The sequence below is a fragment of the Heterobasidion irregulare genome (genome assembly GCF_000320585.1).
Source record: "Heterobasidion irregulare TC 32-1 unplaced genomic scaffold scaffold_07, whole genome shotgun sequence".
NCBI classification, from domain to species: domain Eukaryota; kingdom Fungi; phylum Basidiomycota; class Agaricomycetes; order Russulales; family Bondarzewiaceae; genus Heterobasidion; species Heterobasidion irregulare.
Window position 1 is genome coordinate 986,310 of NW_009258203.1, and position 25,680 is coordinate 1,011,989.

Below are 25,680 nucleotides of genomic sequence, written 5' to 3' on the forward strand. Positions count from 1 at the left end.
CCGGGGTCTTTTGGGGACCCCGATCCTGGCAAGATCCAAATCTCGAGCTTTTTATCAAGGACGAGAAAAATCATAGGTCTTGCGCTTTACGATGTGCGGTTGTGGTGAAAAAGGGGGAATGACCGCATGTGAGGTGGAAATCAATAAGCCTATCGCTTGGAAAAACTTACACTGACGATTCATTGACCACATCATCACGGATACATGTGTTCCGTGTTCCAGTTACACACAAAGAGTGTCGCTTCGAGGGAGAATGAAATCGAACACACGACAATCATAAATATATAACGGCACTACATTTTTCCATGTAATTGAAGACTATCGCGAGAAGGCCCGTAGAAGCATTTCAACCTCTCTTGCCTGATCTCGGCTTCGGGAAGGTGAGCGGCATTTTAAGTAGGGCCCGCTTATTCTCGGCGGCGCTGTCAGGTAGACCTAATCTCTTCATGTCGTGAAGAGTTAGAGTCTCGATTTTGCAGCCTATATTTGAACAGGCAAATTAACAGGAAGTATGACAATTGAAAACACAAAATGCATCACCTAAGGAGCGGAATAACGTGTTTATTCTATCATGGAGAATAAGTAGACTGCAGTATAGGCACGAGAAAAGACTGACCTCGTGACGCCCAATTTGAGATCCGTTGCCATGAGCTGAGTGTCCGTCGCATAATCGTCGACTCTCAAACAGAGAGCAAACATACTTGTCAACAGAATCGTGTCCGTCTGAGAAGTCATGTGGGCTCTCGAGGCGAGGTCAATTATGTTATCAGCTACAACGTGTAATTTACTAACTTTGTGGAACCCCTTGCTTTCTCCGTGAAGCGTGTGAGGAGACCATCGACGATAACCTCAGGTGCTGGAGACAAGCGCTCTAGAAGCGCACGTCTTTCTGGTACTGCTTTTCCCGTAGCAGAACGGAAAGCCATTAATGTTGTGATATATATCAACATTTTGCTATAAGTCTCGTTGAGAATTTTGGAACAACCAAAATATCAGGACATGTGCGTACACAATTTTGGAGCTTGGTTTGGGTGTTGCGTACGCGAGGTTCAAGTGCTCGCGGACCCATTGGCTTCTCACATTTGGTAGCGACTTCATCCGGTCGAGCGTTGAACTCATATTTTTTAATGGGCGATACAGAGCGTCTAGAGCACTCCACTCCTGCTCTGGAATGATGCCATGCAAGGGATAAGCGTCTTCTGGTGTTTCGGCATCCATATTATAAGGTGGGATCAACCGCGCAGCATCGGCAGCGAGCTTTGCCTCATCTAAATCACGATATGAATTTTTTTCCAGACAGTTACCATGACCCGAGTACACGTACCTTTTGTGGGGAGATTTTCGGTCCCCTCTTCGATACGATCTTGTAGCATCCCGGCAACGTTCTCCATCGCGCTCACGTCGACTTTGTTTCGCTGATAAGCACGAATGGCAGCCTGAGCCTTCTTCGTCCCGAATGTCTCGCCCAATGCATTGCGCGCTTGCAAGTGCTCAGCTGCGGTAGGCGCAATAGGCTTGAGGTGCTTAAGCGCTTTAACCTGTCGAGTGAGGATATGAAGAGGTGCAGGCTGCAGAACAACCTTGCCGGTAGATGGGTGGTGAACGGCAAGATAATAGCTGGAAGTATTTTATAATGAGATGAGGAGAATGAAGGATTCAGGAGCAAGTACCTGCTACCCAGACCATCTTCTTCGCCAATGCTTGGTCCAGAGAATTCTATTGAGTCTGTTTCACCGGCTACGACCGTGTTCTGCTTCACAAACTCTCTATCGTCCTCTCCTTCGCGAACATAACATTGGAAAGCCGTTGATTTGGGAGGCTGGAGCGATGGGAAGCTCACTAAAATGTAAATTGTGATCGTAAATGAAGGCATAAGTACCTCCCGCGGCTCAGTCGATCGTACAGACGATGAAACTTACCAAGGACAGGACCAGGTTGAATCACTGGGATGTGAGAAAGTTCTAGGGATATGTTTCCTCGCTCCCCCGCATCTGACGGACCGCGTTTTCGTTTTCTAGAAAGAGTTGGCGAAGGCATGGAGGTGGTGGACGGAGAAGGAGTACGGCAAACACCGAAAAGTGATCGGGCCCGATCCGTCTACGGAAGACTCACACGGACTCACACTGGACTCACGTTATAGAGCCACAATCCTATTTGCTTGCAGATGAAAACGGGGTTGAATTGTTATAATTTAATTAGGTAGACATCGACAACCCAATTTCTGGCACAATGCTAACCCCGACAGGCACTCTGGCAAACAGAAAACCGTTCAAAATTTAGTCCCCGCATATATATCAAAAGCAGCAGAAGAAGGAAAGGAGGTCAGAGACTTCGTATGAAGTCTGACAATACTCGCTATCATAAGCAATGATCTTGCTCAAAGGATGAAGGACTTCACCAGTTCTACCCCTCCTCGGTATTACGATGTGGTTGTAGCGTCGTTGTTCTTGCAGATCTTTCTAGGTGCTTCGACGCCCATTCAACCCCTGCAATCTTCCAAATGGAGTACTCGATCCACTCAACAATAAAACAGGTGCCGAGAAGGACGATAAAGGGCACCCAAGCGGTCACATCTCGAACCGCGGGATCAAGTGCATTAGATGGCGGAATAGGTATCTTCTCACATCCACGAGTTTCCAGTGGGGAGCGCGAGGCGCGCAGGCTCTGAGCAACGGACGATCGAGGATGACGTGAGCTTGATGAGAAAGCGAAAAGCTCTCGAAACAGGCCGTCGTCAGAAGTGACGAACTCTCCCAACTCTCCCCCTCTGATCGATTGCGGCCCACCCAACACGAGCGCGGCATCTGCGCTTGGCGCGAGCAAAAGAAGTGTGAACAGTCGCGGGGAGAGATATGAGATTGTCAAGTACTTTTGAACTTTGAGCGTGTCTTCTTGAAGTGGTACGAAGGCCTGGGTAGGCAGGTATGGGTTTCCAGGTTTCAGCGTAATCGCCATTCCAAGTTCGTTCGCGCGTCGAGATAGAAAGCTGGAAACATGCTTTTTGGAGAGACCTTCGAGGAGGGATGGTACCTGCCAGTATACACCACCTCCTTTTATGCTCTTTCGGTCGTCCTTGCCGACTACCTTCTCTCCCTCGTCAAATCCCTGCGTACCTGCCTTGGCGGAGGCCCAGCCTCTCGTGACAGGGTGCATTTCTGGTCGCTTCCAGATTCCTAACGACCGCTTGTAATGGAGGATATATGCATGACGCAGGATTCGTGGAAGGGTCATGAGCAGGATGAATGGCTGAGCGACTAATGTGGTCGTGAGAGAAGTCGTTGTGAGCGGCGTGGCTGTGTTCGTCCAATGAAGTGCTGTCAACTTGAGAGGGCCCTTTTCTCGGACACCGTCCTTGTCCACAGATGGCTCATTTAGATGCACTCGGACGGCAGGTTTGGGGTACAATTTCGAAGCTAAGGGGTCGTTGGGGGGATTGAATGGTGCACGTACTGAGATTGTATACGTGCCTGCGCGGTCGTTGAACGGAGAAACATGAAACTCTCTGGAGAATGTCCATTGGTGCTCAAAACTAGTATGCAAACCGACTTGGTTAACCTTGAGTTTGGAGAAGCAGATAGAATCAATCACCCCCTATCAGGCGTCTCTTCGTCCTTCCCAATCTGGAGTATATGAACATGGCGTTCTCCAAATGTGTTGTGTATCTTCAAATACTGAGTCTGAGCGTATGCAAGTCGTGGTTCGAAAGTCATACATACCTCGAGTACAACTGTCCATAGTCTTCCCTCCATATAACAAAGATATACGGTCAAAGGATTGGTACCCTCGTATCCGAGGTAACTGGGAATAGTCATGATCCACGCGTCATTCATGCTGATAGCATCGTGGATTCCGAAGTCTTCCAATACTCGTACAAGCTTGTTCCGGATAGATTTTTCGTTACCGCCATCTTCGTAGAGGTAGCCTGACGCACGAAGACCAGTGATGCGGCACGCAGCCCCTCCATATGAAAAGAGGTATCCATTCAACAGAGAGAGTTTGTTAGATTCAAGTTCCGAGAGAGATACAAAGAAGGACAGGACAGGATAAGTGAATGCATGTCGAGATTGAACTGGAAGTAGGCGTGAGTGGGTTACGGTGGTGCGAAGTATGTATCCAAGAGCCTGTGAAGGTTTCCCCGTTGAGTCTGGCATCTTGATGTTAAAAAGCGCAAGAGAAGAATGGATATGTCAAGACCGTAGACTGTAGCAGAGTCGGTGATCGTCTATGTGAAGGATGGCAACGGCAGACGCGTTGCCGTCAACGATGAGCTCACGTGACTGTTTTAATTGCTCACGTGGGGGCAAGTGCTTTCCGATCGGAACTGTTGTGTCTTCATTCTCATCCATACAGCTCCTCAAGTATGCCAGTTCTGCATCCTCAGCCAACAAATTCTGATAAAAAAGTCAACGGAGGCGTCAAATCTATAGAAGAGAGTAAGGCGGAACGGCAGCAGCGCCACCAAGCGCGTTTCAGAGATCGTGGAGGGTGTGTCTTCTACTAGCATGCATTAGAACTTTCAATGACATGTCATTATTCGTCGAACTTTTTGAAAAAGCATATTTGTTCCATCTACGACCAATGATCTTGTGGGCATCTTGTTGTCCCGAAAGTTCAATGCCGAGTCACCCCGCAAAGTGCGATCTAGCCCGCGGAAGTCAAAGGGCCGCGCGAGCACTACAGCAATTGGGTCTACAGCGAAGCGGAATATCAAACCTGAGACCCCACGCATAACTCCTGCTACTCAAAAGTCCGGGTCCGTGGTGGAGGTGAATGTAGAATCGTCAGCGAAGGTGGTTCCGAAGAAGGGTACAAGGAGAAAGAGTCGAGTCTCTACAGCATCTACGAAGTCTGCTTTACCTGAACGTGCGTGTCATATTGCTTCTCTATAACTCAGGTTACGTGTCCATTCTAGCAGCCATCTCACCTATTTATGTAGGGGGAGAAGGTGATGTGGCAGACATCCCCAAGACAGTCACGAAGCCTTCGCAATCAAAGGCGCGTGGCATTGCGCCTAAGTCTAGCAAGTCTGCAACAGCACGGATCGCCGAAATCAGTATGCTCCCTAATCTGCTAAATTCTGAGCTTTGTACTCAAACTATTCTTCTTGTGATAGTCAATCTCACTATACCTACGCCAGTCATGACGAAAGTTAGAAAAATACCCGAATCTAAACTCCTTAAGGAGGAGGAGGGCTCACAGGAAGACTCTCCCAAAGCGACGCAACTGGTTTTCCAGGCTCAACACGCTACCAAGGCTTCCGATGACTACGGAGGTACTGTGGCCAAAAAGCCAGCCTCGAAGAAGGCCGCAGGACCAAAGAAGACAGTCATCAAGTCAAGTGTACGCGAACACACGCTTCAGACGACTCAGGGGAAAGGAAGGCCAAAGAAAAACCCTCTCGAGGATGGAGGCTCGGTTCAAACCAAGACGCGTACTGGCCAGTCTAAGCAAAGCTCCAAGAACCAACCAAGCCAGAACAATGTACTGAGCCTCACCCAACCTCCATCGCACTCTATCCCTACTGCTACTTCGCCTCGCCAGTCCTCGCCCGAATCTCTGCATTCATCCACTGCTACCACTTCCTCCGCATCAACTTCGAGGCAGACACAAGCACCCACATCTAGAGCGACTTCATATACAACTCCCGAATCTGATTTTGTACCCAATCGCAAAAATCAGAAACCTCTGAGGAATCCTATCAAATCGAAACCAAAGGCTCGATCGGCCGTCGCACGAGGGCTGCCACCTATTGCCGAAACAGGTGGAGCTGGAGAGGTCTCTGTCGGTGTTGTTGAGGAAGAGGCTCCATATTCGGAGCTTCTGCCAGGGTCGGACAAGTCTGTCGAGGTGCCTCTTGTTGAGGTCATGAAGCTGCAGATTTTGGCCAGACGCAAGGGGAAGGAAAAGGCTCAACCAGCTGTGGAACCCGACCCGCCTGCCCGTGGGTCAAATACAAAAAAACGGGCTCGGAAACTATCTGAAGTCGAGGAGGAGCTTAAGGTGGCACCTGCGAAAAAACGCGCGAAATCGGTTTCACGGAACGTTGGAGACGCAGCTCCTCTGAAAAAGCGTAACGCCCAACGAAATCATGACGCGCAAGAGGATGAAGCCCATGAACAGGACGTCCCTCGGCAGTCGAAGAAGCGCAAAAATGCAAGCGAGATGCGTCGTCAGAACAAGAGGGCTCGAGGTCAATCCCAACTAGAGCAAGATAATGAACCCTCTTCTAGGTATGATTTTCTCACTCGTATCAATTCAGTTCTTAATGGGTCGACATTACCCACAAAATGCAGCGGCGACAAGGAGAATATTGTATTCAAGAATGCTCGTGAAGCGCCTCAGAGATCGCCTGTGAAGGTACGGCCTTGTTTTTCGAGATATCTTCCTCACAGCTGAAATTCATCTTGTGTCCTTCTCAGCCTCTTCCTAGCCGAGGTCAACTTGTAAAGATCAAACTTGAGCATGCGGGGGGCATCAAACGCGTCAAGCGTATCAATGTCCCTCGAAGAGCGCCCAAAGACGTCCTCAAGCGCGCCGAAGCAAATGCTCTCAAGAGCCAAGCTACTGCGAATGACGATGACGATCCTATAAACTTGTTTTCATGAAAAGTATGATTTATTTTCGTCTACATATATATCTTTCCTTTATGGGTTTGTTCCTGCACACGGACCTTGCTTTGCACAACACTTTCACCTAAATTTACTCACACACACCTATACTTAGCCTAAATATATGTTACATTGTTGCGAAAGAAACGATCACAGTAGGGACGTGACGTTGTATAGTCAGTTTCGACACGTACTCACAACGAGTCTAAGCCAGGATGAACGATGCAATAACAACAGGAATAAGTAAAATAGACAGCGACGAAGTAGTACGACGATCCAACACGGCTTGACAGCATATGCTATGAGGCGATTCCCACTGTTCCGACCTCCCGCATGGAAAGATCGCCATCAGCGTCTCGCACAAGGTCCTTCGCGTCCCAAGCAGCACTCCACCCACGCTTCCTTGGATCCGTTGCTACGGCTGTCGATGTGTCAGACTCTGCAGGCTCTACCGGTGTCCGTTCGTCATCTCCTGGCGTCTCGTCTCTATCTTCCCCGTGCTCGTCGATGCGATCACCACCATTCATATACATTGCCTCCTCGGGGGACATCGATCGACCATTGATCCGGTGTTCTGTCGAAGGTTTCAATCGAGAAGAAGAGCCTGCGGAGCCTGAAGACGACTTTGGGTCTCGTTTGGTAAGTTGACCTTGCTTTTCGAGCTTGGAAATGATCTTGAAAGTGTAATCGCGAGCAAACTTTTGTATCTTATGAATCGTATCGTCTGAAAGGGATTCATACTTGCTGTTCTTCTGGGCGTCCTGAGATTTCTTCTCCTTATCAGCAAGAATATGGGTGAGCTAGGGAGGATGCGAGTTAGTGGACCAGGCTCGCACGATCGTCGTAACAAACTGACCTCCTTCGCATGCTTCTTGAACACATCCACATCCATTCTGGCTCGATGTCGGGACATGGTCTTCACCACGACCGGGCTGATCAGCTTCAGTAACCTCTTGTGCATATTTGCCTCCTTTTCCTCCCTCCTTTTTTTCTCTTTCTCCTTCCGCTCCTTCCGCCTCCGCTCCTTCTCCTCTCTATCCACAGTGAGACCTTCGTCCTTTTCAGCATCGGCTTTCGCCTTTGCCTCTGCCTCTGCGGCCCGAGCAGCCTCTTTTGCTGCGGCCGCAGAAATGATAGCAGCGAGCTCGGCGCGAGTTGCCTGCACCGTCATATAACGTTCGTAGTTCGCTGCCGCTGCATGGACCAAAGGATCGGGGGGAGGGGAAGGTGGGCGTCTAGGCTGACGAGCGGGTCGCTTGGCTGCCGAGAAGCCTAAAGGCTTGATGTCGAAGTCAACTTCAACTAGATCGTCTAACTTAGAACGCTTGGCTGGACGAGGATCTTCCTCAGGTGGTGCAAAGACTCCCGGTGGCAAGATGGGATAGTAGCTTTCACCCGTCTGTAAGGAATCTATAAATCCAGCCAATCAAGGTACGGTGCAATGCGCCCACCTCTTTGTTCCTTTTAGGTATCCGATATATAGTCTCCAAAGTCGCCCATTTGTCGAGGAGCTATCGGAAAGGTCATGTTATGCATGATGAAGAATGACAGGTGACGCACCTTCTGAGCTGCGGTCTTCAACGCCTCATTACCGGACTGAGTGCAAGCTTGCACAGGTATATTGACCCTTGAATCGTCGACCTTATTCCGATATATCAGAGGTAAAGCTGTCAGGCATTGTATACCCTGTATAAGTGATTCAGAAAAGTGACATGTGAGAGCGATTGGTGAGAAAAACCGCACGAGCAATTGCATCTCCTCATCGTTCTCATAATCTCCCATGATATTCTTCATGGCACTGAAAACGCGAAGACGCATAAGGAGGCGTAGAGCTGCTGTATCTTCAGAAATCTAAGGTGGTCTATTGTGAGATGAGGAAAGGCTGTGTAGTGCATGACCCTCACCTTGATTCGGGTGAGTAGCTTGAACATGACCTTGCGGCTTTGTGTTTGACGCATAGCTTGCACCATCTTCGCAACATCTTTCTCCACCAAAGGCTTGAGATCCGGCTGTGGGATGATCGAACATTGGTACGAATTATCCACGCAAGGCTGGTGCAACCTACCACAAAGTCTTCGTCCAGCTTTTTGCTCTTCCTCTTCTTGCTCCCTTTGAGGCCAAGTCGGTTGACTTCTTCAGTAATACCAAGGGCTGGAATGTGTCGTCAATAATCCCACAGAAGAACAAGATATTATTGAGCACGAACCGTCGAGATACAAATCGTCCATAGCCGCCAGATCGGTCTGCGTTTTCCCACCGATAAAACCGATACATTTCGCTTCACCGCAATAACAAGGCTGAGCTTCGTGACTTCAGAGCAAGTTATCAATGTCAGAAATTTCGCGCACGCTCGCAGGTCAGCAAAGACGAACCCATATCGGTCAACGTTATAGTTGAACGTTAGCTCCTCGTTTTTCTTAATCGTCCTGTTTGCGAAGATACCCATCCGCACGTGGTCTCCAATGGTCCATTTGGCGACATAGCAATTTGGATTGCACGAATGGTTGGCGAATCGACCAATACCTCCTCGTTTGGTGGCATCGATGTACTAAGCGAGAGCATATGATCAGGTTGCATGGTCAAAAAGAGCATTGAGAAATTTGACAGGGAAGGACTGCGAAGAAGAAACCAATACAAAGTGACAAGCGTACCTCGTCTTTCTGCAACATCATGAAGTAGAAATGTCGAATACCCTCCTCAGCGTATTCGCGCATCCGTTTTGCAAATGAAGGATGGGAAATCACATCGCCAACGTACTCGTAGATGAAGTCGTCCCTAGAGTCTCATTAGGTTCACGATAGCACTGGAGAGGCAGAGAACGCACTTTTCCAAATCTGCACCTGCTCTCAACCCAAACCCCTTCTTCTCCGTCTTCACGATGTCTATTGGCGCATAATCATGACGCTGAAACCTAGATATCAGAGGACAATTGGCGTATTAATCAGAGGAAAGCGCTACGTGGCATGGAGAAAGCGCCTACCGTTGATTGAAACAGTGTGTCCCGCATCGACAGTCGTCGGGCAGACATTCAACTTGCGTGAGGCGATTGATGCAATCAGAGCCGTCGCCGCACGCAATCCAAGGGCTATCTACGCCTATGTAACGAGGATCATTCGCACCAGTACTTCTAATGTTACGAGAACTAGCCCAATGATGGGTGGTCAGACAGAAAAATCGATGTACACACCATGTTCATAGACACAATCACACGTCATACTCTCCCCTGCCTCCCTGCTGAGCCCTAGCGTCCCGTACTGATAGTGGTTGGCTGTGATTTCGACAAAGGTTTTCATAGCTTCCTCTCGTGCAACTGGAAGGTGGTCTATAAGCTGCGGTTCTTTGGGCATGGACTTGGTAGATGCGGGAGGAGTTGATTCTTCCTTCATGGATTCGGAGAGCAAAGGTTCGTCCTTGACGGACATAGGTTCCTTGAGCAAAGGCCCCGTCTTAACGATGTCGCGAGCGTCTTCCATATTGACGTCGAATGCGATACAAAGGTGTGACTCTCCTTCTTGAGAGGGAGAAGTCGAGCGAGACTTGAACACGAGTGTGAGGTGACCTTACAAGTTTCGGTCAAGGAAGGGCTTAGATCTGGCACAAGCCGTACGTGTGCGGCCCAAATCGCTCGTATCACCGAATGAGATGAATGTCTCCTTGGAAAAGCGATTGAACCTAAAAATACAAGGGAACAGTTTCAGATGCAAAGGACAGCTCAGGAAAATCCTCCTTGTGGGGTTGGAGCATTGAAGGACCAAATTCCAAACGCACAGGTTATGTGCCGCCGGCCACAGTCATGCCTAGCTGCGGACTCCGACAAAGTGTTTCAATGGATGTGGCTGCCGCACCGTTCCTGAATGGTCCACCCTCTCTTTGCTGAGCCCTGTGAGGCACTCGTCATTTTCATCGTATAGCACCACGCAAAGAATCTCATCAAGATCGCAAGCTGCCGCTGAACGGCTGTGCTCGCAAGGGTACGTCTTATACGACCAATTCTCAGTATCTCTGTCTTATCACTCGAAATTAAGCGTGCAATCGCTTCCAGATGTCTTTCTTCGACGATGCTGGTCGAGACAAGCCCACGCAGCTCGCACGGAGTTGGACAGAGAATCACGGTGCAAAGTATCCCAGGTGATGGCGTAACCCCGTCAATGCAATACAGACCCGTCTGACCTTGCTGACTACATACCTCGACAGTCCAAATCCTATTACTTGGATGTCCACACTGTATACACGGATCGCAGATCTGGATCGCGTGTCGGCTTCGAGTGACTCTGACCAGGTTTCCGTGGCCAGAGCAAGACTAGACGCGGAGATGGATGACCTCCGTCACGTCATGCGCGAACTCGCAACCCGCCGCAACAATTTGTCTCCCATGTCCCGCCTTCCAGCTGAGCTTCTTTCCAAAATATTCGATTTTCTTGTCTTGGATGCCTCTGTTCACTATTTCGCTAAGAATTGCGTCAAGAGTTTCGACTGGATCCAGGTTACGCACGTTTGCCGCCATTGGAGACAGGTTGCTTTGAACCATACCTCCTTTTGGGGCAACATCATCAGTACCATCCCCTCCTGGACACCTGAATTCATCGCTCGCTCAAAACAAACACCTATCCGCATCATACACCGCTCGGATGACACCCGCTGGAGATCAAGGCAAATTGACTCCCTGATATTGGCATTGTCTCATGCTCACCGTGCTAAAGAAATATATCTCGCCGGAAAGGCTTCTCTTCTTCCGAGATTGATATCAAACCTCTCTCGTCCTGCCCCGCTTCTAGAATCGTTTGAAGCCGTCGCCAGTCCAGATTTCACTGGTCTCACTGATATGTTAAGAATCACTCGCGCTGCGGAAATTGTCTATTTTCCTCCCAGTCTCTTTGCTGGCGAGGCGCCTCTATTGAGGCGTCTCCACCTGAACCGTTGCGGGCTTGATTGGGATTCACCTCTCTATAACAATCTAGTCAATCTCGCTGTGGAGATGCCAATATCAAATAGCTACATGGAAATCCCGCCCAGTCGTGCTCAAATCCTTGCGAGCTTACAGAGGATGCCCAATATCGAGTCGTTGGAATTGAAGTCCGCCATTCCTAAAGCACGCGACGATTCTGCATCCGACCCCCTCGTCAAACTACCCTCCCTTCGTCGGCTCACCGTATCCAGTATCTCATCCTCATGTACTTGGTTGTTACAGCATATTGCGATACCGCCCACAGCCCACATCGAGGTATCTTGCCAGTGTTACAGCCGGAGCAATGAAGACTTCGCCATGCCACTGCCTTATATTGCTCCGTTTACCGGTGGGCCAGAGCCCTTGCGATCCTTGTGGATTGACATCTACAATCTCGATACCATCGATGTGAAAGGTTGGCCATCACTATTCAATGACCCGAGAGAGATGAACGACACCGATATCGAGCCATCCACCAACCTCTCATTCACCTGGCACCAGTGCGACGTCGACACATACGAGAGGATGCTCCGGATCGTGGTCGAAGCTCTTCACACTGCTGATATACGCATGCTGTATCTTCGCATCACGACCCGCTCTGGTATCAACGTGGCCAATCCGCAGGAATGGTTGTCCCTATTTTCAGTCTTTCCGTCTGTGCAGTCTCTCTGCTTGGAGCGCAATGCTGCCTTTCCTTTCGCTCGTGCGATGGCTATGGACGCACTTGGAAAACATGATCCTCATAGCCTCCACGAAAGCGAGAAAGAGATGCTGCTCATGCCAGACCTGCGAAACTTCACCTTATACTCCGTCGACTTCTTCCGCCACGTCCTTCCCGAGGGTGAATATCCCCGTGCTATGTTGTTTCCTAGCTTGGCCGCAAGAATCAAACGAAACGACCGTCTTAGGCGCATCCACGTCGTCCGATCCGCTCTTCACCCTGAATGGGTTGAGTCTCTCAAAACCCTAGTTCCCGTTGTCATCTGGGACGGAGTGGTGGATGCTGGTGTTGAAGACGGTGATGAGGAAGATGGTTGGACTGATCGCGATGATTTTGATATACATGACGACACCTATGCCTATCTGCGCGACCTGGCGGATGATACACTCAGCGCCTAAACAGACAGCGGAGCCTGGTGCCGGATTGCGAAGAGGCAAAAGCTGGCTTCCTGTGATGTTGGAAAATCTGGTATTTGCCGCAGCCACCTGTGTGTGGTCTCTGTGACTCCCAGTCGCCTCAAACACCCTTTGACAAATCCTATGTATACTTGTACCTCCTCGGAGGTCAGTGCTTCCCAACTGTTGGCAGGAGAATCAATGCTCATCACCACATTCTACTATGCACGTACCCATCGGACTCTATACCATGCTCATCTATTTATCACCACATTTGTACACTACCAGGATTCCTCTGTAGGACTCTGTTACTACCACTATATACACATTCCTTAGTAGCTGACTAGAGGCCACAACCATAAATGACTCGAAGGTATGTATGAGTAAGTGTAGCAGCGCCCTGCAGCGTTATAAGTAGCTGCTTGCTCTGATGTAGCGAACCGTGACTGGCTTCCCATCAACTGCCCTTGTGGGACCCTGAGCACACACACGGGTCTCAAGTCGCGATCACGCAGTGCACACATCTTCTTCTCCAACCACCATGAGTGCGACCCCGCCGTCTGAGAGCGCTCCTCTTCTCCCTGACGTCGAGCGCGCTAAGCCAGAGCCCACAAAGCGAATCAGAGCTGTCATTCATGCAGCGCTCTCCGTTATTTTTGTGTTGACGCTCGTACTCGTGCTCTTTTTCCTCGACGACGGGATAAGCGGATCCTGGCTTTCTGGGCAGCTGCCGAAGGACCCAATCTTAGCGGCGCAGGAGGTGTTAAAGGTAGCGCCCGTGATCGTGCGTTTGTTTACTTTTCATTTCTCAAAGATTGAGGCTGTGCGATTTGGACTGATGAGATTTGCCTGCGGAATAATTAGGATGGACACATAGGTGGAGTTCATGAGGCTCTTGAAGATAATATTTGAACTCACGCGATGAGGACCGTAGATCTTCCATGGCTCGTGCGCGCGGCATACGCGAACAATGCGACCGCAATCGACCTCGAAAGCCGGATGCCTGGCCATGTGGATATTCAGCGCCTGAAGGAGGGACACGTCGGGGGATTTTTCTGGTAAGTGTCTCGGGGCATCAACGGGTCACTTTTGACGTGCGCTTGGAATGATAGAGCGGGACTGCACGAATGGGTGCATTCTGTTCAATTTGTGCTATGCTGATCATTCAAATGGCGTCTTTTACGCCATGACAAACTTCTACCGCGCTTATCTCGTGAAACTCGAAGATCGTCATGCAAGGAGGCATAAGCCTCATTTTACGCTTTCTTATTTTCTCTGAGAAAGTCGCACTTCTGGAAGCAGTCGGACCGCCGTACTGATCTCTTACGCTAGGTCTGTCTATACATCGTGTCCGCGGGATGCTGGTTATGACCCTGACGGGGATTTTGTCAACTCGACGTGGAGCGTTCGGTATGTGCCAATCACTGTCTGCAAGCTACTCCTTCGTATCACGCAGCATGAAGCTAACATTAGCATAGAGACACGTTAGAACAAATAGACGTTGCACGTCTGCTCATCGACAAGTATCCCGATGTTTGTTCTTCAATAAAGTATCTCTCTCCATGGCTAATGAACTTAACCAGGTATTTGAGCTCACGCTTACTGCCGCCGAGGTTAGGTCCGCCATTGGGCGAGGCAAAATCGCAAGTCTGCTTGGTGTCGAGGGGTTCGTTCCATGCGTTGCAATCCTTCGTTCTGGCCATAATTTATTTTGCCGCGGTTGTGCCTGCACAGAGCGCACCAGCTAGGCAACTCGATCGGCGTCCTCCGACAGTATTACAGTCTGGGCGTGCGCTATATGACACTGACACACACCTGCCATAACGCATTCGCTGACTCCTGTGGACTGTTTGACGGCATCGAGCCGTTGCATGGCGGGCTGAGGTGCGAACCACTTACCTTTCCTGCTTGAGAACTACGTGTTTACGATACCTTTATTCTTGCGATGTTGGCATAATAAGCACTCTTGGCCGCGCTCTTGTCCCTGAGATGAACCGCCTAGGGATGCTCGTCGACATCTCACATACTTCAGATGCCACTGCGCTCGAAGCGATCAGTGTGTCCCGCGCGCCGGTGATGTGGAGCCATTCCTCCGCCCGCACACTTCGAGATATCCCCCGGAATGTCCCAGACAGTGTGCTGGGGAAGATCGGGGACGAAAGCGAGGGTAAGAAGGACGGTATTATCATGGTAACTCTCTTTCCTTTTATTCATCTTCCTTTCATCTTTCGAGTGAACACTGTATCTAACTAGTGACACGGTTTTCAGGTCAACTTTTATCCGGCCTTCGTGCATGATTCTGGAGAGGCCGACGTGAGCGTGATCGCTGACCATGTCGAGCATATCGCGAATGTGACGGGGAAGAAACAGTACGCTCATTCACATGCTGTAGTTTCTTAAACAAGACGTTGACTTTTCCTATCCAGCGTGGGTTTCGGAAGTGATTATGACGGGATCAACACAGTTCCCAAAGGCCTCGAAGATGTCTCAAAGTACCCTGTGCTCGTACGTTTGATCTCATCATTCGTCATCCTCCTGTCTCAATTTGCTCCCTTCGATCACAGGTTGCAGAGCTGTACCGACGCGGCTGGAGCAAGCTCGAGCTTTCAGGTCTGACAGGCGGGAACATGCTGAGAGTCTTGGAAGGCGCTGAAAGGGTTAAGGAGGAAATGCGCCGCGAGGGCGTGCAGCCTGCAGCGGATCTGTACGACAAGAGGCCAGATCTGCCTATAAAGGAAGAATTATAGGTGTTATGATAGACTCTTTATTGGCGCATATGTAAAGTCTGTTTAGTTTCATTTGTTGTAGAGCGAGATAGTAGTATTGAGATCTCTGAGAACTTTCTAAGTGTAAACAACCCTGCGGAGACTGAACGACTTTAACTTCGAGTATCTTCAGACATTTCAAATCCGTCCGACTACAATCCACTTGCAGGATCGATGCCAAAAAAAAAGGGTTTTGCACTGATACAGATCGGTTCGGTTACAACAAGAAAAACACGCAGTAGTGTACAACGTGGGCGGTCATGAGTACCCCAGGTACATTTACACGCCTTGAGCGCTTCAGCGCCTGCCTGCGTTCTTCTTTGCTTCTATCTCCTTTGTGCGCTCTGAGGAAATAATGAATGGATTTAGTGACGTAGATAGTGGATGGGACGGTGTGCGGACCTTCAGCTTCTGCCTTGCGCTTTGCCTGTGCGGTTTCACGCTCTTGACGAATCCTAGCGAGACGTGCAAGGTCGGTCTTCGCTTGGTCGGTCTTGCCTTCGAGGTGGAGCTGTTGGGATTAAAAACAGAGGTAAGAATTACGTTAAGCGGGATGTGGCACACATCGTGCACGTACCTTCCAGTATCGGTCCTTCGCTTCCTGCTTTTCCTTGACTTCCCTAAATGCAACCGGCGCATCAGCCATCTGATCCTGACTGTGGATGCGGTCACAACAACACACCGCTCGCGCCGGCTCAGTTGTCTCGGCTCGTTCAAGTCTGAGATGTTCATCTTCTTCACGACTCGATTCGGGTTGACGAGCAGCTCGTCTGCATCGGCGTCCTCGTCGCTGCCTTCACCATCGGCCTTCTTCTTGTTCTTCTGATCCGCCTGTTTTTTCTTCAGATCGCGCCGCTCCTGACGCGAGAGCTCGGGCTTGTCCAACGCGAGTCCTCCAGCAGCGTCCTCCTCAGATTCCTCTTCGGAAGACTCCTCTTCTATATCTTCCTCTTCCTCTGAGGATTCTTCTTCTTGGGGGTCATTCCTGCGACGGCGCCTGGAAGGAGGGTTGGAAGCCGATATATATATTTAGGATCGTCTGCTATCGCGCATCGGCACACATGATAGTGAGCACGCACGGTTTGTCCGTCGACACAGCGGTGCCGTTCTCATCAAGTTCGAGATTCCGGCTAGATGAAAAACACAAGCAGATAAGTCCACGAGGACAAGCGAAGAGAGAGGCATAATAAATAAATAAATGAAGAAACGGAAAAGCGCACCTGAAGCTTCTTCCGCCACCCCTCTTTGTCTTGAACTTTCCTAGTAGATCGAAACCTCAGCGAGGCGCTTCAACCACGAGCAGCGTGCGCGCAAAACGACGCACCGGATCCTCTGACCATCGATGGCAATCTGCAAGTTGAAGGGTGTAGTGGCGTGCGGAGGAGAGTCGAAGGTACCCAAAGCTCGCACTTGGCTGGAAATGACTAGGGCGGATATACGCCTGCCTCATCGGGACGCGATGGCGTATGTAATCCGCGGAGTTGGAAAGGCGTGACATAGCTGGGCGGGAGTCTACGGCGCGCTGCGACTCAACTGACTACAACAGCACCATCGTCGTCGCTCCTCTGCACTCCTTCGACGATGACCACGATCCCTGCCCGCCTCGCGCGCACCACAGCCGTGTCGGCCAGTCCCACCCACGCGCGCCAGAGGGTCTTGCAGCTCTACCGAGACTGGTACCGTGCGGTGCGTCGTCCAGCCTTCCTGCCGCCTCCCCCAAGTCCATGGACTCACCCACGCGTCTCTTCCAAACATTGCAACCAAACAAACATCCTGCCTCTGAAAAACTTCTTGCGCTCTCTCTTCTTTCCCGTACTCCCTCCTTGCCTTCTCAATCTTCCTTTTCTTTTCTTCTGTTTTTTTTGTCTTTGTACGCTTACTCGTGTGGGATCGGGTGTGTGCATCCGCATGGCGTGCTAGGCTCCCGAGATCTGCACTCTCTTCGCCCTTAACGTTCCAGCTTCGCAAATCCGTGCCGCCGTGCGCCAGCAGTTTGAGAAGAACCGTTATGTCTCGGATTCAAAGGTCATTGACGTGCTCCTCCTCAAGGGCCGTCAAGATTATCAGGAGACCTTGAACTGTTGGCAGCAGGAGCCGCACGTCCTCGGCATCCTCCTCGAGAAACGGGACCGGCCTCAGAGATCGTTCTTGCAGAAGTTCTATGAGGGTGAGTTCGACAATTCACGTCGGTTACAGATTGTCGTCGCAGTCGAGTATACCTTTATGGATGTTGGAGCTGACGTTTTTTTTCGTAGGTCGGGAAGACGATGTCGTACCGGCTGCCAGCGGCCTGTAATACTCTTGGATATACATACCTTTTTTTTTCATCTCTGTGGTCTGCCAACTTTGCATCGATGGGCTCTCAATTTTCTGCGTAGGGCGGTATCGCCGTTCAGCCACGCGAAGAGTTGACTGTCGTGAGTTTTCATCTATCTCTTTCTCTCATCCGGATGATATTCTTGCCGCCCCAGTCGTAGCCAGTGGGCTTTGACGATCGGTATAGCATACAGCCAAACATATATGCGCTGCTGATTCCAATATTCTCGATATTCAATCCTTCGCTCGTAACTAATCACACGCTTTATATCAGGTCAAACTCAACCTTACGCCGTCTGTAATGTCAGCCATCTTGACTTGGTAAGTTTGCTTTTACTTATTTTTGTTCGTCTTTTTGTTTTTATATCCGTGATGATACCATGCCGCCCCAGTCGTAGCCAGAAGGCCTTGACGATCGGTTTTTAGCATATAGCCAAATTATGCGCTACTGAAATTCTTACTCTTTGTTTCTGATTGGTCTCTGGTTGTACGATTACTGACGATAGTGCTCGTTCCAGGACTGACCTCATTTTGAAGACACCATTTATCACTTCGATGGTGAGTATGAAGTTGACGGATGCAAAAAATACACTATGAAACATACAGCACGTACTGAAACAATACAAGATGATTGAGACGATATTGAAAACTATTCGGACAGTCGAATGAGTGACGCAAGGAACTGGACTCCCGCTTTGGCGCCATCGACAATACGAACGGACTTGAGCCCAGCTTCGGCGACGCCTTGCTGAACCAAGACCTCCATTCCTGCCATACCTAAATTGGTGCGAAGTCACACATCAGTGTTCAGCTGCGTCACAGAACCACAGCAAAGCGAACACCCACCAGCACACCCGAGCAACAAAACATCGGCACCTGACGCTGCCGCCTTTGCGCTCGCGTCCTTCATCGCACTCTCGACGTGCGCACGCTCGCCCTCCCGCAGCTCGACGACTCCCAACCCAGTCATCACGATCCCTGCGAACCGCGCAGAGTCACCGCCGAGGCATGCACGTATCTCGGCGTGTCGGTTGTAACGATATCCTGAGCCTGTGGAGACGACACTGAACCTGTCACCAATCAGAAGGGCGTGGACGATGGCGGATTGGAGGATGCCGATGGTGGGTTTTGGGGTTGTCTCGCGGAGCATATGGATAAGTGGATGGTCGGAGACTGGAGGAGGCGGTACGGTTTGAGTTATCCCCATGGATTGTTCGAGCGATCCGGTCCGATCCATAGAACCATCGGAGAGTTGGCGGAGTGGTGGTGATTGCGTGGTCTCTGCTCAGCGATAAGCTATATGGAGACGGAGAGGAGGGAGACGTACAGCAGCACACGAGAAAGCCATCGTACAGCTCGACGAGGCCTTTGGCAAGGATGTCTTCGAAGCAGGCTGTCGCGGTGAGATTCGCGGTTGTGAGATCGTTGATTGAAGGTGGCGCGTGGCTGGGTGCGGTGTAGAACGTGAGCGTGGTGTCTGGTGGCGGGGACAGGGTGTCTCTGAGGCCACTCGTGACACTCTCGGAGGAGTTGGGGTTGATGACGAGGATGCTGTGAGGCATGGCGTCGAGGGAGGAGTGTGCAGCGGCGAAGACCGGCGAGCTCGAGTTTGCAACATGAGATCGGGGATCAGGGAGCCGGGAAACGGGGACAGATGGTGTTCGCCGCGGCCGTGGACGCTGCTTCGCGTGCACAGCAAGTCCTTTGGCTCCGACCCGCTCGCTACACCCGACGTTGGCGACTCCAAGCCATTCAAACATCTGATATCCTGGCACAATAATCTAATACATGGACCACGGGCGAACCCTCCTCGTGTGTGGCTTCGGCATCATCGGCCTCACCACCGCCGTACGCCTCCTTGAAGCCGGGTTCGGTGTTGTTGCCGTCGCTGCGCACCTTCCTGGCGATCCGCTCGATCCGGCGTACGCGTCGACGGCGGCGGGCGCGCACCACCTCTCATTCGCCGCGGACGACGATGACCGTCAGCAGCGCCTTGATCGGGTCACATTCAACGTCATGGACGACGAAGAGCGTCGTGAGGGTGACACGAGTGCGCTCCTCCGTCTCACGCAGAAAGAATATTATGGCACGGAGGGCGAAAAGCACATCGCCTTCTTCGAGTCCATGCCCGATGTGAGCAGCTCTCACATGTTCTGATCCCCCGGCACGCACGCCGTCTGTGACACATCGCATGCCTTTTCTTTGTGTTTCTATCTTTCTACACGCAGTTCCGCGTAATTCCTGTAGATGAACTTCCCTCGTTCGCGAAACACGCCGTTACGTTTACCTCGCTCACGATGGACACCACGGCCTACCTTCACAAGCTTGTCGCCCGCTTTTCATCACTGGGCGGCCGCGTCCACCGGGCGCGCATCGATTCGCTTACCGAGGCCCTGTCCTATGTTACAGAACCAGCAACAAATTCGCGCCTGCAACCCCTTGCGATCGTAAACTGCACCGGCCTGGGCTCACTCCACCTCGGAGATGTCAACGACATCAATGTATATCCCGTCCGGGGCCAAGTCCTCGTTCTTGAAGCGCCGTGGATCAAGGAAGGCAGAACGCTGCAGCAAGGCAAGCTCGACGGCGGCGAGGGCGGCGCACGGACATATATCATCCCGCGGCGAAGCGGCCAAGTCGTCATCGGTGGAACGAGGGAGGCAGATGACTGGTAAACGCATCTCTCCTTTCTCTCGTCTCGTTTCACGTTCAACACGTTCGAATTTATCTTACGTCTGTTCGCATTATTTATGTCATGTGGGTGAACAGGCATCCCGACCCGCGCCCCGAGACGGCACTTGACATCAAGACTCGCGCGCTCGCGCTCTTCCCTGAGCTCTGCCCGCCGTCGGCGCGTGTGACTGGGCGGCACCCCGAGCCGCAGGACCTCGACGCCATCGTCGTGCGCGAGGTCGTCGGATTCCGACCTGCACGGCGGGGCGGGCTGCGGCTTGAACGTGGGAGCGATCTCGTCATCAAAGGGGCGCGCATTCCGGTGCTGCACAACGTAGGCCATGCCGGTGCGGGTTGGCAGTCTTCGTGGGGCTGCGCTGAGGAGATCGTGAGGCTCGTGCGAGAACTGGTTTGAGAGTCTCTCTCGTCTCGTCTCACCTCCTTCTCCCCTTCCTCTTTCACGGGACACATCTTAGCGCCTCTGCGCCCATCATGGGAAACGTTGTTATTTCGATTTCGATAAATTCATTTCCGAAGTTGTACACATACATACACTACACATACGCGATATCATGTTGATCCGAAGCACGCAACTTCAAAGGTAAGTAATCACGATGCATCTCCCATCTTGCTTAGCCGTGAAACAATTGATGACCTCTTTCTATTTATTCCGGCCGCCATTCTGACAACCACTGGTTCCTCGGGCCCCTATGGTTCCATAGAACGATCCACAACCGTCAACTTCGCAGGCCATGAACAACAAGGGAGGCACTTACGGCAATGAACTCTTTCCTCGCTTGAGGAACTGGCCGTACCCAGGCTCAGTGGTGACCGCATTCGACAAGCCATCGTAGACAATTTGGCCGCGAAGAATCGTGTAGCGAGGCCAGTCTTGAACTTCGAAGCCCTCGAATGGCGTATAATCCACCGCGTGGTGTAGCTGCGGTAATGAATTACAGATATGTCAGCGCTTGCCCTTCTGTGAAGCCGAGATGTAGAACGGAGTGGAATGGAAGAAGGTAAGGAGGGAAGAAGAGGGGGTGGAGCAGCACCTTCTCGTTGACAATGGTAATGGGCTTGCGTTGGTCTGCCGGCCTCCAAATGATCAGGTCAGCGTCGCTCCCCGGTTGGATCGTGCCCTCTGCAAAAACAAAAATAACGCAGTCCAGGGCCATTTCGTCAGCTTCATTTTGCATACACGACACGTGTACAAGCGCAGTTCGCTTCCATCGGGCGGCTTACTTTGGGGGTATAGGCCGTCTAGGCATGAAAGAATGAGAGACAAGGCTAGGTCAGTGATGTTTCGGGGATTGAGCGGCGACAACAGGAGCACATACAGAGCTTTGCGGCGTTGGTAGAATTAAGCTCTACGAAGCGCTGGGGCGAGATCCGGCCCTTGAGCACACCCTCGCTCCAGAGCAGCGGCGTGCGCGTCTCGACGCCGGGAAGGCCATTTGGAATCGTGCGGAATGTCCCGCGCGGGTGCTTCCCGGGGTTCTGAATCATACCGAGCTGCATCAAACACAATCCAATCCGGAAGGCGTCAACACTCAAGTTGTTCTCCTAGACGGGCTTACAAAGGCGAGGCGCGCTTACCTGCTTTCCCCTCTCGTCGTGATAATTTGTCGGGGCATGGTCGCTCGACACCACGGTGAACGTCCCGTTCGCGAGGCCCTCCCAGACGCGTTCCTTGTCCAGGGGGTCGTCGCGCAATGGCGGAGAGCACACGCATTTGGCGCCTTCGAATCCGTCGCGCCGCATCTGCGTGCCGTCGAGCAGCGCGTAGTGGGGGCACGTCTCCGCGTACACAGGCAGCAGCCGCGTCTGTGCACGGCGGATCGTGCGCACCGCGTCCGGTGCGGACACGTGCACGACGAGCATCGGGGTGTCCATTAGCTCTGCGAGCGCGAGCGCGCGGTTCGTTGCTTCCGCCTCGACAATGGGCGGGCGCGAGGTGCCGTGGTGCCAAGGCTCGGTCATACCCCGGGACTCGAGGCTACGGGTCATCCATTCAATGCTGAGAGCAATGAACAGTGAGCGCAAGGGTCGAAAGCAAGTCACGATGGCTGAGCATACGTACACGTCGGCGTTTTCACAGTGCACCATCGTCGTAACCCCGTACTTGCGCGAGGCGGCGAGAACATCAAGGATCTGACTGTCATTCAGTTTGAGGGCGGCATACGTCATGTATATCTGTGGAGCGGCTTGTTCTTAGCGCCCTCAAACTCCTATGAAGTGAGAAGACGAAATGGGGACCTTGATTGACGTGATCCCCTCGGCGACTAGCTTTGGGAGCTCGACGTGCATCTGCTCGTGGGTCGGGTCGGTCACAATCAAATGGAACCCGTAATCACACAGCGCATGGGCGTTGGAAAGCTCGTGGTAGTCGGCGACTGCTTGTGCCACCGATGCCCCTCTGTTCTGCACCGCGAAGGCGATGACCGTCGTCGTCCCACCTGTACCTCAGGGGTTAGAAAAGATGAGCCCACTGGAGCAAGATATGCTTACCTGCAAGGGCGCTCCGCGTCCCGCTCGTCCAGTCGTCTGCCGACCGCGCACCAAATGATTTCGCGGCCGCTGACTGTGCGAGGTGAACATGACTGTGCAGCATGTGCTTGAGCGATCGATATACTTTGTTGCGCATACGAATATCATACCTGTCAACGCCGCCCGGCGTCACATAACCCCCCTCGGCATCGATGTCCTGACACCCTTCCTGCGCAGGAATCCCCTGCGCGAGCAGAACCACTTTTCCGTTCTTGATCCCAATATCACACGCGACCTGGTCTGACGCAGTGACAACGATGCCGTTCCGGACGATGAGGTCGAGGTCAAAAGCCATGAATAGGTCTGCCTGAGTGGCTCAGAGGTCGGCTGACAGAAGATGGGGATGGGGGGAGGTGGGAATGTGAATGCACGCTCGATTCTTGAGCCAGAAGTTCATTTGCATTCATGGCCAAGTCCGGAACTACCAACGTTGTTCTCAGGAGGAGAGCTTGGAGGGCCGTCCTCGGCACGGGGTCGGATAAGATAAGATCGCCGACGGACGCCTGGCCTTGGCCGCGGCACATTGGCTTTGTACCGTGAGTGCGAGTGAGTGCGCTGCTTGCCGTAAAAGGTCAAGCATTGTTAGATTTGGCCTGCGCAGGTCACAGGAGGGGCGCACTGGGCTCTTGGATTGCTTCCGTTCTCTTCTTGGGGCCTGCGCTGTCAAATCGCCCGGGGCAGCATAAAGCGGCCCCTAGTGCCGCCTGGTCAGTGCGTGTCAAACGCGGTATTCTGATAAACTTGTCACAAGGGCACTTCCGGGTGGGAGCTGTCAGGTGGGTCATGATTTGTCCAGTACAGCAAGCTGTTGCACATCGTGGACACGACACACGAGATCGGCAGCAACGAGGGCAAGCGATTACGCACCTCCTTCCTTATAGGACTACTTACTTACTAAATCGGGACCGCCGTCTCGCTCATCGTCGTCGTTCATCGGTACGAGCCAATTTTCAGTTTTTCAGCAGCACCGCTCGAGCTTCCTGACATCTTTACCCCTTTGAGGTAGGTTCCCTGAACAAGCTTGTCCTTGTCCGTGTACTTTTGTTGCCCAAGCCGCTATCTCAATCTATTATACTGGTCGAAGTCTTCCACGACTTCCTCTCGGAACCGTCACGATAAACTCGCAATGGGCCTACCACCACTGGAAGAGAGAGCTCCGTGCGGCCCCCCAATCTTCATCCGGTGCTGAGTACCATTTGTTTGCCGCGGCTAAAGGCGACCCCGATCCAGGCTTTCCAGAATCCATAAACTTACACACTTCCCTTGTGACTGGTAATAACGCATCCTGTTGGATTTCTCCCTCGCTTGACCTTTGCAATGACTCGCCCACTCAGAGTCGCTGCCGTCCAAGTCGGGCGCATTGATCGCGACACGCCGCGTGTCGAGGTGCTCGCACGTTTGACAGCCCTCCTCGAAGAAGCTGCTTCAAAGGGCGTCCAGCTCGCTGTTTTTCCGGAGGTCACATTCACCACGTTCTTTCCTCGGTATGTTTTCACTCCGAGTGAGGCAACCGAGTTGAATGCGTTCTATGAAGTCGAGCACCCAGAGACCGGAATTGTGGGCTCGACTAACGTGAAGGCTTTCTTCGAGCGAGCAAACGAGCTAGGAGTGGATGTCGTTGTTGGGTACGCGGAGAAGTCTCCCGAAGGCACACCATACAACACCGCCAGCTACGTGTCAAAGGGGAAAGTTCTCTCCAAGTACCGCAAGGTGAGCATTGTAGTAGCTCAACACCGGGAGCAGCTCATCGACCTTGAATCAAGGTACACCTTCCTGGGACATCTGAGCCTGTTAGCGATCCAAATGCAACGAATCAGCTTGAAAAGCTCTACTTCCGTCCTGGAAATTTAGGCTTCCAAGCATTCAGAGCGCCGCACCTGAAGCACGAGACGAGAAGTCCGATTGTGGGAATGATGATTTGCAACGACCGAAGGTGGGCTGAGGGGTGGAGGTGCTATGGGATGCAGGGAACAGAAATAATGTGCATCGGATTTGTGAGTCCTTCATCATTGTGCACCCTTCATACCAAAGCATGCGAAATGATGCATTCTTAGAACACTACTGCCTATGCCCCTCTGCTGTGGGGGTCTGCTGATATGACGCAAGATCAATCCCGCGTGGAAGCAATAGTGAGCATCCCTCCGTGATCACAGCTTCCTTTGACATATCACCATGAATACTAGTTCCACCATAAACTCGTTGTTCAATCCAACTCATACAGCAACTCAAGTTTGTTTGGATTGCTCACAAGGAATGGATTTACGAGCTTATCAGTCGTCTCTTATAGCATTCTGTATCACCTCTGCACGCTGCGGCTGGGACGATGGAAAGTTTGAACTCATCACGGGCAGCATGATTGTTGATCCAAACGGCCACATCGTCGCGGAGAACAAGACCGACGGAGACGAAGTGGTGGTTGCCGATATTGATCTAGATGCCTGCGTGTGAGTGTGAAAGCTCTCTCAAGGCGATTCGCTGAATTCCCTGATCCATGCATCTCAGGCAAGGAAAGACGAAGATGTTCTGCTTCGAGAAGCACCGGCGCCCGGAACATTATGGCCTCATATCGGAAAGGGCTGGTGTTGTTGAGCCTGAAGAAGTTGCTTGATCCTCTGGTGTGTATGGCCATGTCGTATGTGTTAAGTTCTTGTGTAGGGAGCGTGTACATTGTCAGCATCGCTTGATACTGGACGCGACGCGACTGAATCAC

At 51.7% G+C, this 25,680-nt stretch overlaps 12 protein-coding genes across 12 annotated transcripts; 6 read left to right on the forward strand and 6 right to left on the reverse strand.

Moving 5' to 3' along the window:
- Nucleotides 1-269: 269 nt before the first annotated feature.
- Nucleotides 270-2,062, reverse strand: HETIRDRAFT_440794 (uncharacterized protein). Its single transcript, XM_009550026.1, has 8 exons — nt 1,920-2,062; nt 1,671-1,839; nt 1,325-1,617; nt 1,010-1,268; nt 793-954; nt 617-742; nt 541-566; nt 270-480 (listed from the first exon to the last, which is right to left on the reverse strand). Exons 1-8 carry the CDS (start codon nt 2,035-2,037, stop codon nt 347-349), a joined length of 1,287 nt encoding a protein of 428 aa, XP_009548321.1. The 5' UTR covers nt 2,038-2,062; the 3' UTR covers nt 270-346.
- A 341-nt stretch (nt 2,063-2,403) lies between these two features.
- HETIRDRAFT_171713 (uncharacterized protein) lies at nt 2,404-4,151 on the reverse strand (the record flags this gene model as incomplete). Its single annotated transcript, XM_009550027.1, has 3 exons — nt 2,404-3,529; nt 3,589-3,662; nt 3,717-4,151. The coding sequence occupies 3 exons, from the start codon at nt 4,149-4,151 to the stop codon at nt 2,404-2,406; spliced, it is 1,635 nt and encodes a 544-aa protein (XP_009548322.1).
- A 209-nt stretch (nt 4,152-4,360) lies between these two features.
- Nucleotides 4,361-6,460, forward strand: HETIRDRAFT_428192 (uncharacterized protein; the record flags this gene model as incomplete). The annotated part of the gene is made up of 6 exons (XM_009550028.1): nt 4,361-4,485; nt 4,556-4,863; nt 4,895-5,053; nt 5,114-6,230; nt 6,294-6,357; nt 6,431-6,460. The coding sequence occupies 6 exons, from the start codon at nt 4,361-4,363 to the stop codon at nt 6,458-6,460; spliced, it is 1,803 nt and encodes a 600-aa protein (XP_009548323.1).
- Nucleotides 6,461-6,907: 447 nt separating this feature from the next.
- On the reverse strand, nt 6,908-9,955 carry HETIRDRAFT_155759 (uncharacterized protein; the record flags this gene model as incomplete). Its single annotated transcript, XM_009550029.1, has 14 exons — nt 6,908-7,182; nt 7,258-7,408; nt 7,465-8,007; nt 8,060-8,119; nt 8,169-8,294; nt 8,352-8,459; nt 8,513-8,617; nt 8,674-8,759; nt 8,815-8,918; nt 8,981-9,156; nt 9,260-9,383; nt 9,433-9,519; nt 9,589-9,703; nt 9,796-9,955. The coding sequence occupies 14 exons, from the start codon at nt 9,953-9,955 to the stop codon at nt 6,908-6,910; spliced, it is 2,220 nt and encodes a 739-aa protein (XP_009548324.1).
- An 866-nt stretch (nt 9,956-10,821) lies between these two features.
- On the forward strand, nt 10,822-13,006 carry HETIRDRAFT_459710 (uncharacterized protein; the record flags this gene model as incomplete). Its single annotated transcript, XM_009550030.1, has 1 exon — nt 10,822-13,006. One exon carries the CDS (start codon nt 10,822-10,824, stop codon nt 12,670-12,672), a length of 1,851 nt encoding a protein of 616 aa, XP_009548325.1. The 3' UTR covers nt 12,673-13,006.
- A 118-nt stretch (nt 13,007-13,124) lies between these two features.
- On the forward strand, nt 13,125-15,506 carry HETIRDRAFT_35489 (Metallo peptidase M19). The gene is made up of 11 exons (XM_009549616.1): nt 13,125-13,453; nt 13,534-13,546; nt 13,604-13,727; nt 14,002-14,079; nt 14,148-14,202; nt 14,253-14,335; nt 14,404-14,553; nt 14,631-14,859; nt 14,938-15,038; nt 15,096-15,174; nt 15,234-15,506. Exons 1-11 carry the CDS (start codon nt 13,211-13,213, stop codon nt 15,414-15,416), a joined length of 1,338 nt encoding a protein of 445 aa, XP_009547911.1. The 5' UTR covers nt 13,125-13,210; the 3' UTR covers nt 15,417-15,506.
- Nucleotides 15,507-15,620: 114 nt separating this feature from the next.
- On the reverse strand, nt 15,621-16,828 carry HETIRDRAFT_35488 (uncharacterized protein). The gene is made up of 7 exons (XM_009549615.1): nt 16,759-16,828; nt 16,655-16,694; nt 16,514-16,564; nt 16,117-16,431; nt 16,012-16,054; nt 15,837-15,945; nt 15,621-15,778 (listed from the first exon to the last, which is right to left on the reverse strand). Exons 1-7 carry the CDS (start codon nt 16,772-16,774, stop codon nt 15,732-15,734), a joined length of 621 nt encoding a protein of 206 aa, XP_009547910.1. The 5' UTR covers nt 16,775-16,828; the 3' UTR covers nt 15,621-15,731.
- Nucleotides 16,829-17,015: 187 nt separating this feature from the next.
- On the forward strand, nt 17,016-17,730 carry HETIRDRAFT_452860 (uncharacterized protein; the record flags this gene model as incomplete). The annotated part of the gene is made up of 3 exons (XM_009550031.1): nt 17,016-17,120; nt 17,355-17,601; nt 17,690-17,730. The coding sequence occupies 3 exons, from the start codon at nt 17,016-17,018 to the stop codon at nt 17,728-17,730; spliced, it is 393 nt and encodes a 130-aa protein (XP_009548326.1).
- A 669-nt stretch (nt 17,731-18,399) lies between these two features.
- Nucleotides 18,400-19,312, reverse strand: HETIRDRAFT_49067 (uncharacterized protein; the record flags this gene model as incomplete). Its single annotated transcript, XM_009549642.1, has 3 exons — nt 18,400-18,527; nt 18,597-18,923; nt 19,078-19,312. 3 exons carry the CDS (start codon nt 19,310-19,312, stop codon nt 18,400-18,402), a joined length of 690 nt encoding a protein of 229 aa, XP_009547937.1.
- A 226-nt stretch (nt 19,313-19,538) lies between these two features.
- HETIRDRAFT_117157 (uncharacterized protein) lies at nt 19,539-20,838 on the forward strand (the record flags this gene model as incomplete). The annotated part of the gene is made up of 3 exons (XM_009550032.1): nt 19,539-19,883; nt 19,979-20,421; nt 20,520-20,838. The coding sequence occupies 3 exons, from the start codon at nt 19,539-19,541 to the stop codon at nt 20,836-20,838; spliced, it is 1,107 nt and encodes a 368-aa protein (XP_009548327.1).
- A 357-nt stretch (nt 20,839-21,195) lies between these two features.
- On the reverse strand, nt 21,196-23,265 carry HETIRDRAFT_322274 (uncharacterized protein; the record flags this gene model as incomplete). The annotated part of the gene is made up of 9 exons (XM_009550033.1): nt 21,196-21,363; nt 21,476-21,564; nt 21,666-21,683; nt 21,761-21,908; nt 21,993-22,440; nt 22,504-22,616; nt 22,680-22,879; nt 22,932-23,023; nt 23,081-23,265. The coding sequence occupies 9 exons, from the start codon at nt 23,263-23,265 to the stop codon at nt 21,196-21,198; spliced, it is 1,461 nt and encodes a 486-aa protein (XP_009548328.1).
- Nucleotides 23,266-24,287: 1,022 nt separating this feature from the next.
- Nucleotides 24,288-25,678, forward strand: HETIRDRAFT_477377 (uncharacterized protein; the record flags this gene model as incomplete). The annotated part of the gene is made up of 6 exons (XM_009550034.1): nt 24,288-24,680; nt 24,734-24,964; nt 25,025-25,099; nt 25,154-25,199; nt 25,258-25,414; nt 25,473-25,678. 6 exons carry the CDS (start codon nt 24,288-24,290, stop codon nt 25,576-25,578), a joined length of 1,008 nt encoding a protein of 335 aa, XP_009548329.1. The 3' UTR covers nt 25,579-25,678.
- Nucleotides 25,679-25,680: the final 2 nt, after the last annotated feature.

What these genes read in the sequence shown, in the direction of transcription:
- HETIRDRAFT_440794 (XM_009550026.1), bottom strand. Translation starts at nt 2,037, where the DNA reads ATGCCTTCGCCAACTCTTTCTAGAAAACGAAAACGCGGTCCGTCAGAT. An exon ending in AAACCAAGCTCCAAAATTGT is followed by an intron (nt 955 to 1,009) that starts GTACGCACATGT and finishes CGAGACTTATAG; the next exon opens with CAAAATGTTGATATATATCA. An exon ending in CTCAAATTGGGCGTCACGAG is followed by an intron (nt 567 to 616) that starts GTCAGTCTTTTC and finishes TCTCCATGATAG; the next exon opens with AATAAACACGTTATTCCGCT.
- HETIRDRAFT_35488 (XM_009549615.1), bottom strand. An exon ending in GCTGTGTCGACGGACAAACC is followed by an intron (nt 16,432 to 16,513) that starts GTGCGTGCTCAC and finishes CCCTCCTTCCAG; the next exon opens with GCGCCGTCGCAGGAATGACC. An exon ending in GCGCAAGGCAGAAGCTGAAG is followed by an intron (nt 15,779 to 15,836) that starts GTCCGCACACCG and finishes TTATTTCCTCAG; the next exon opens with AGCGCACAAAGGAGATAGAA.
- HETIRDRAFT_35489 (XM_009549616.1), top strand. Translation starts at nt 13,211, where the DNA reads ATGAGTGCGACCCCGCCGTCTGAGAGCGCTCCTCTTCTCCCTGACGTC. An exon ending in CACGTCGGGGGATTTTTCTG is followed by an intron (nt 13,728 to 14,001) that starts GTAAGTGTCTCG and finishes CTCTTACGCTAG; the next exon opens with GTCTGTCTATACATCGTGTC. An exon ending in AACTCGACGTGGAGCGTTCG is followed by an intron (nt 14,080 to 14,147) that starts GTATGTGCCAAT and finishes ACATTAGCATAG; the next exon opens with AGACACGTTAGAACAAATAG.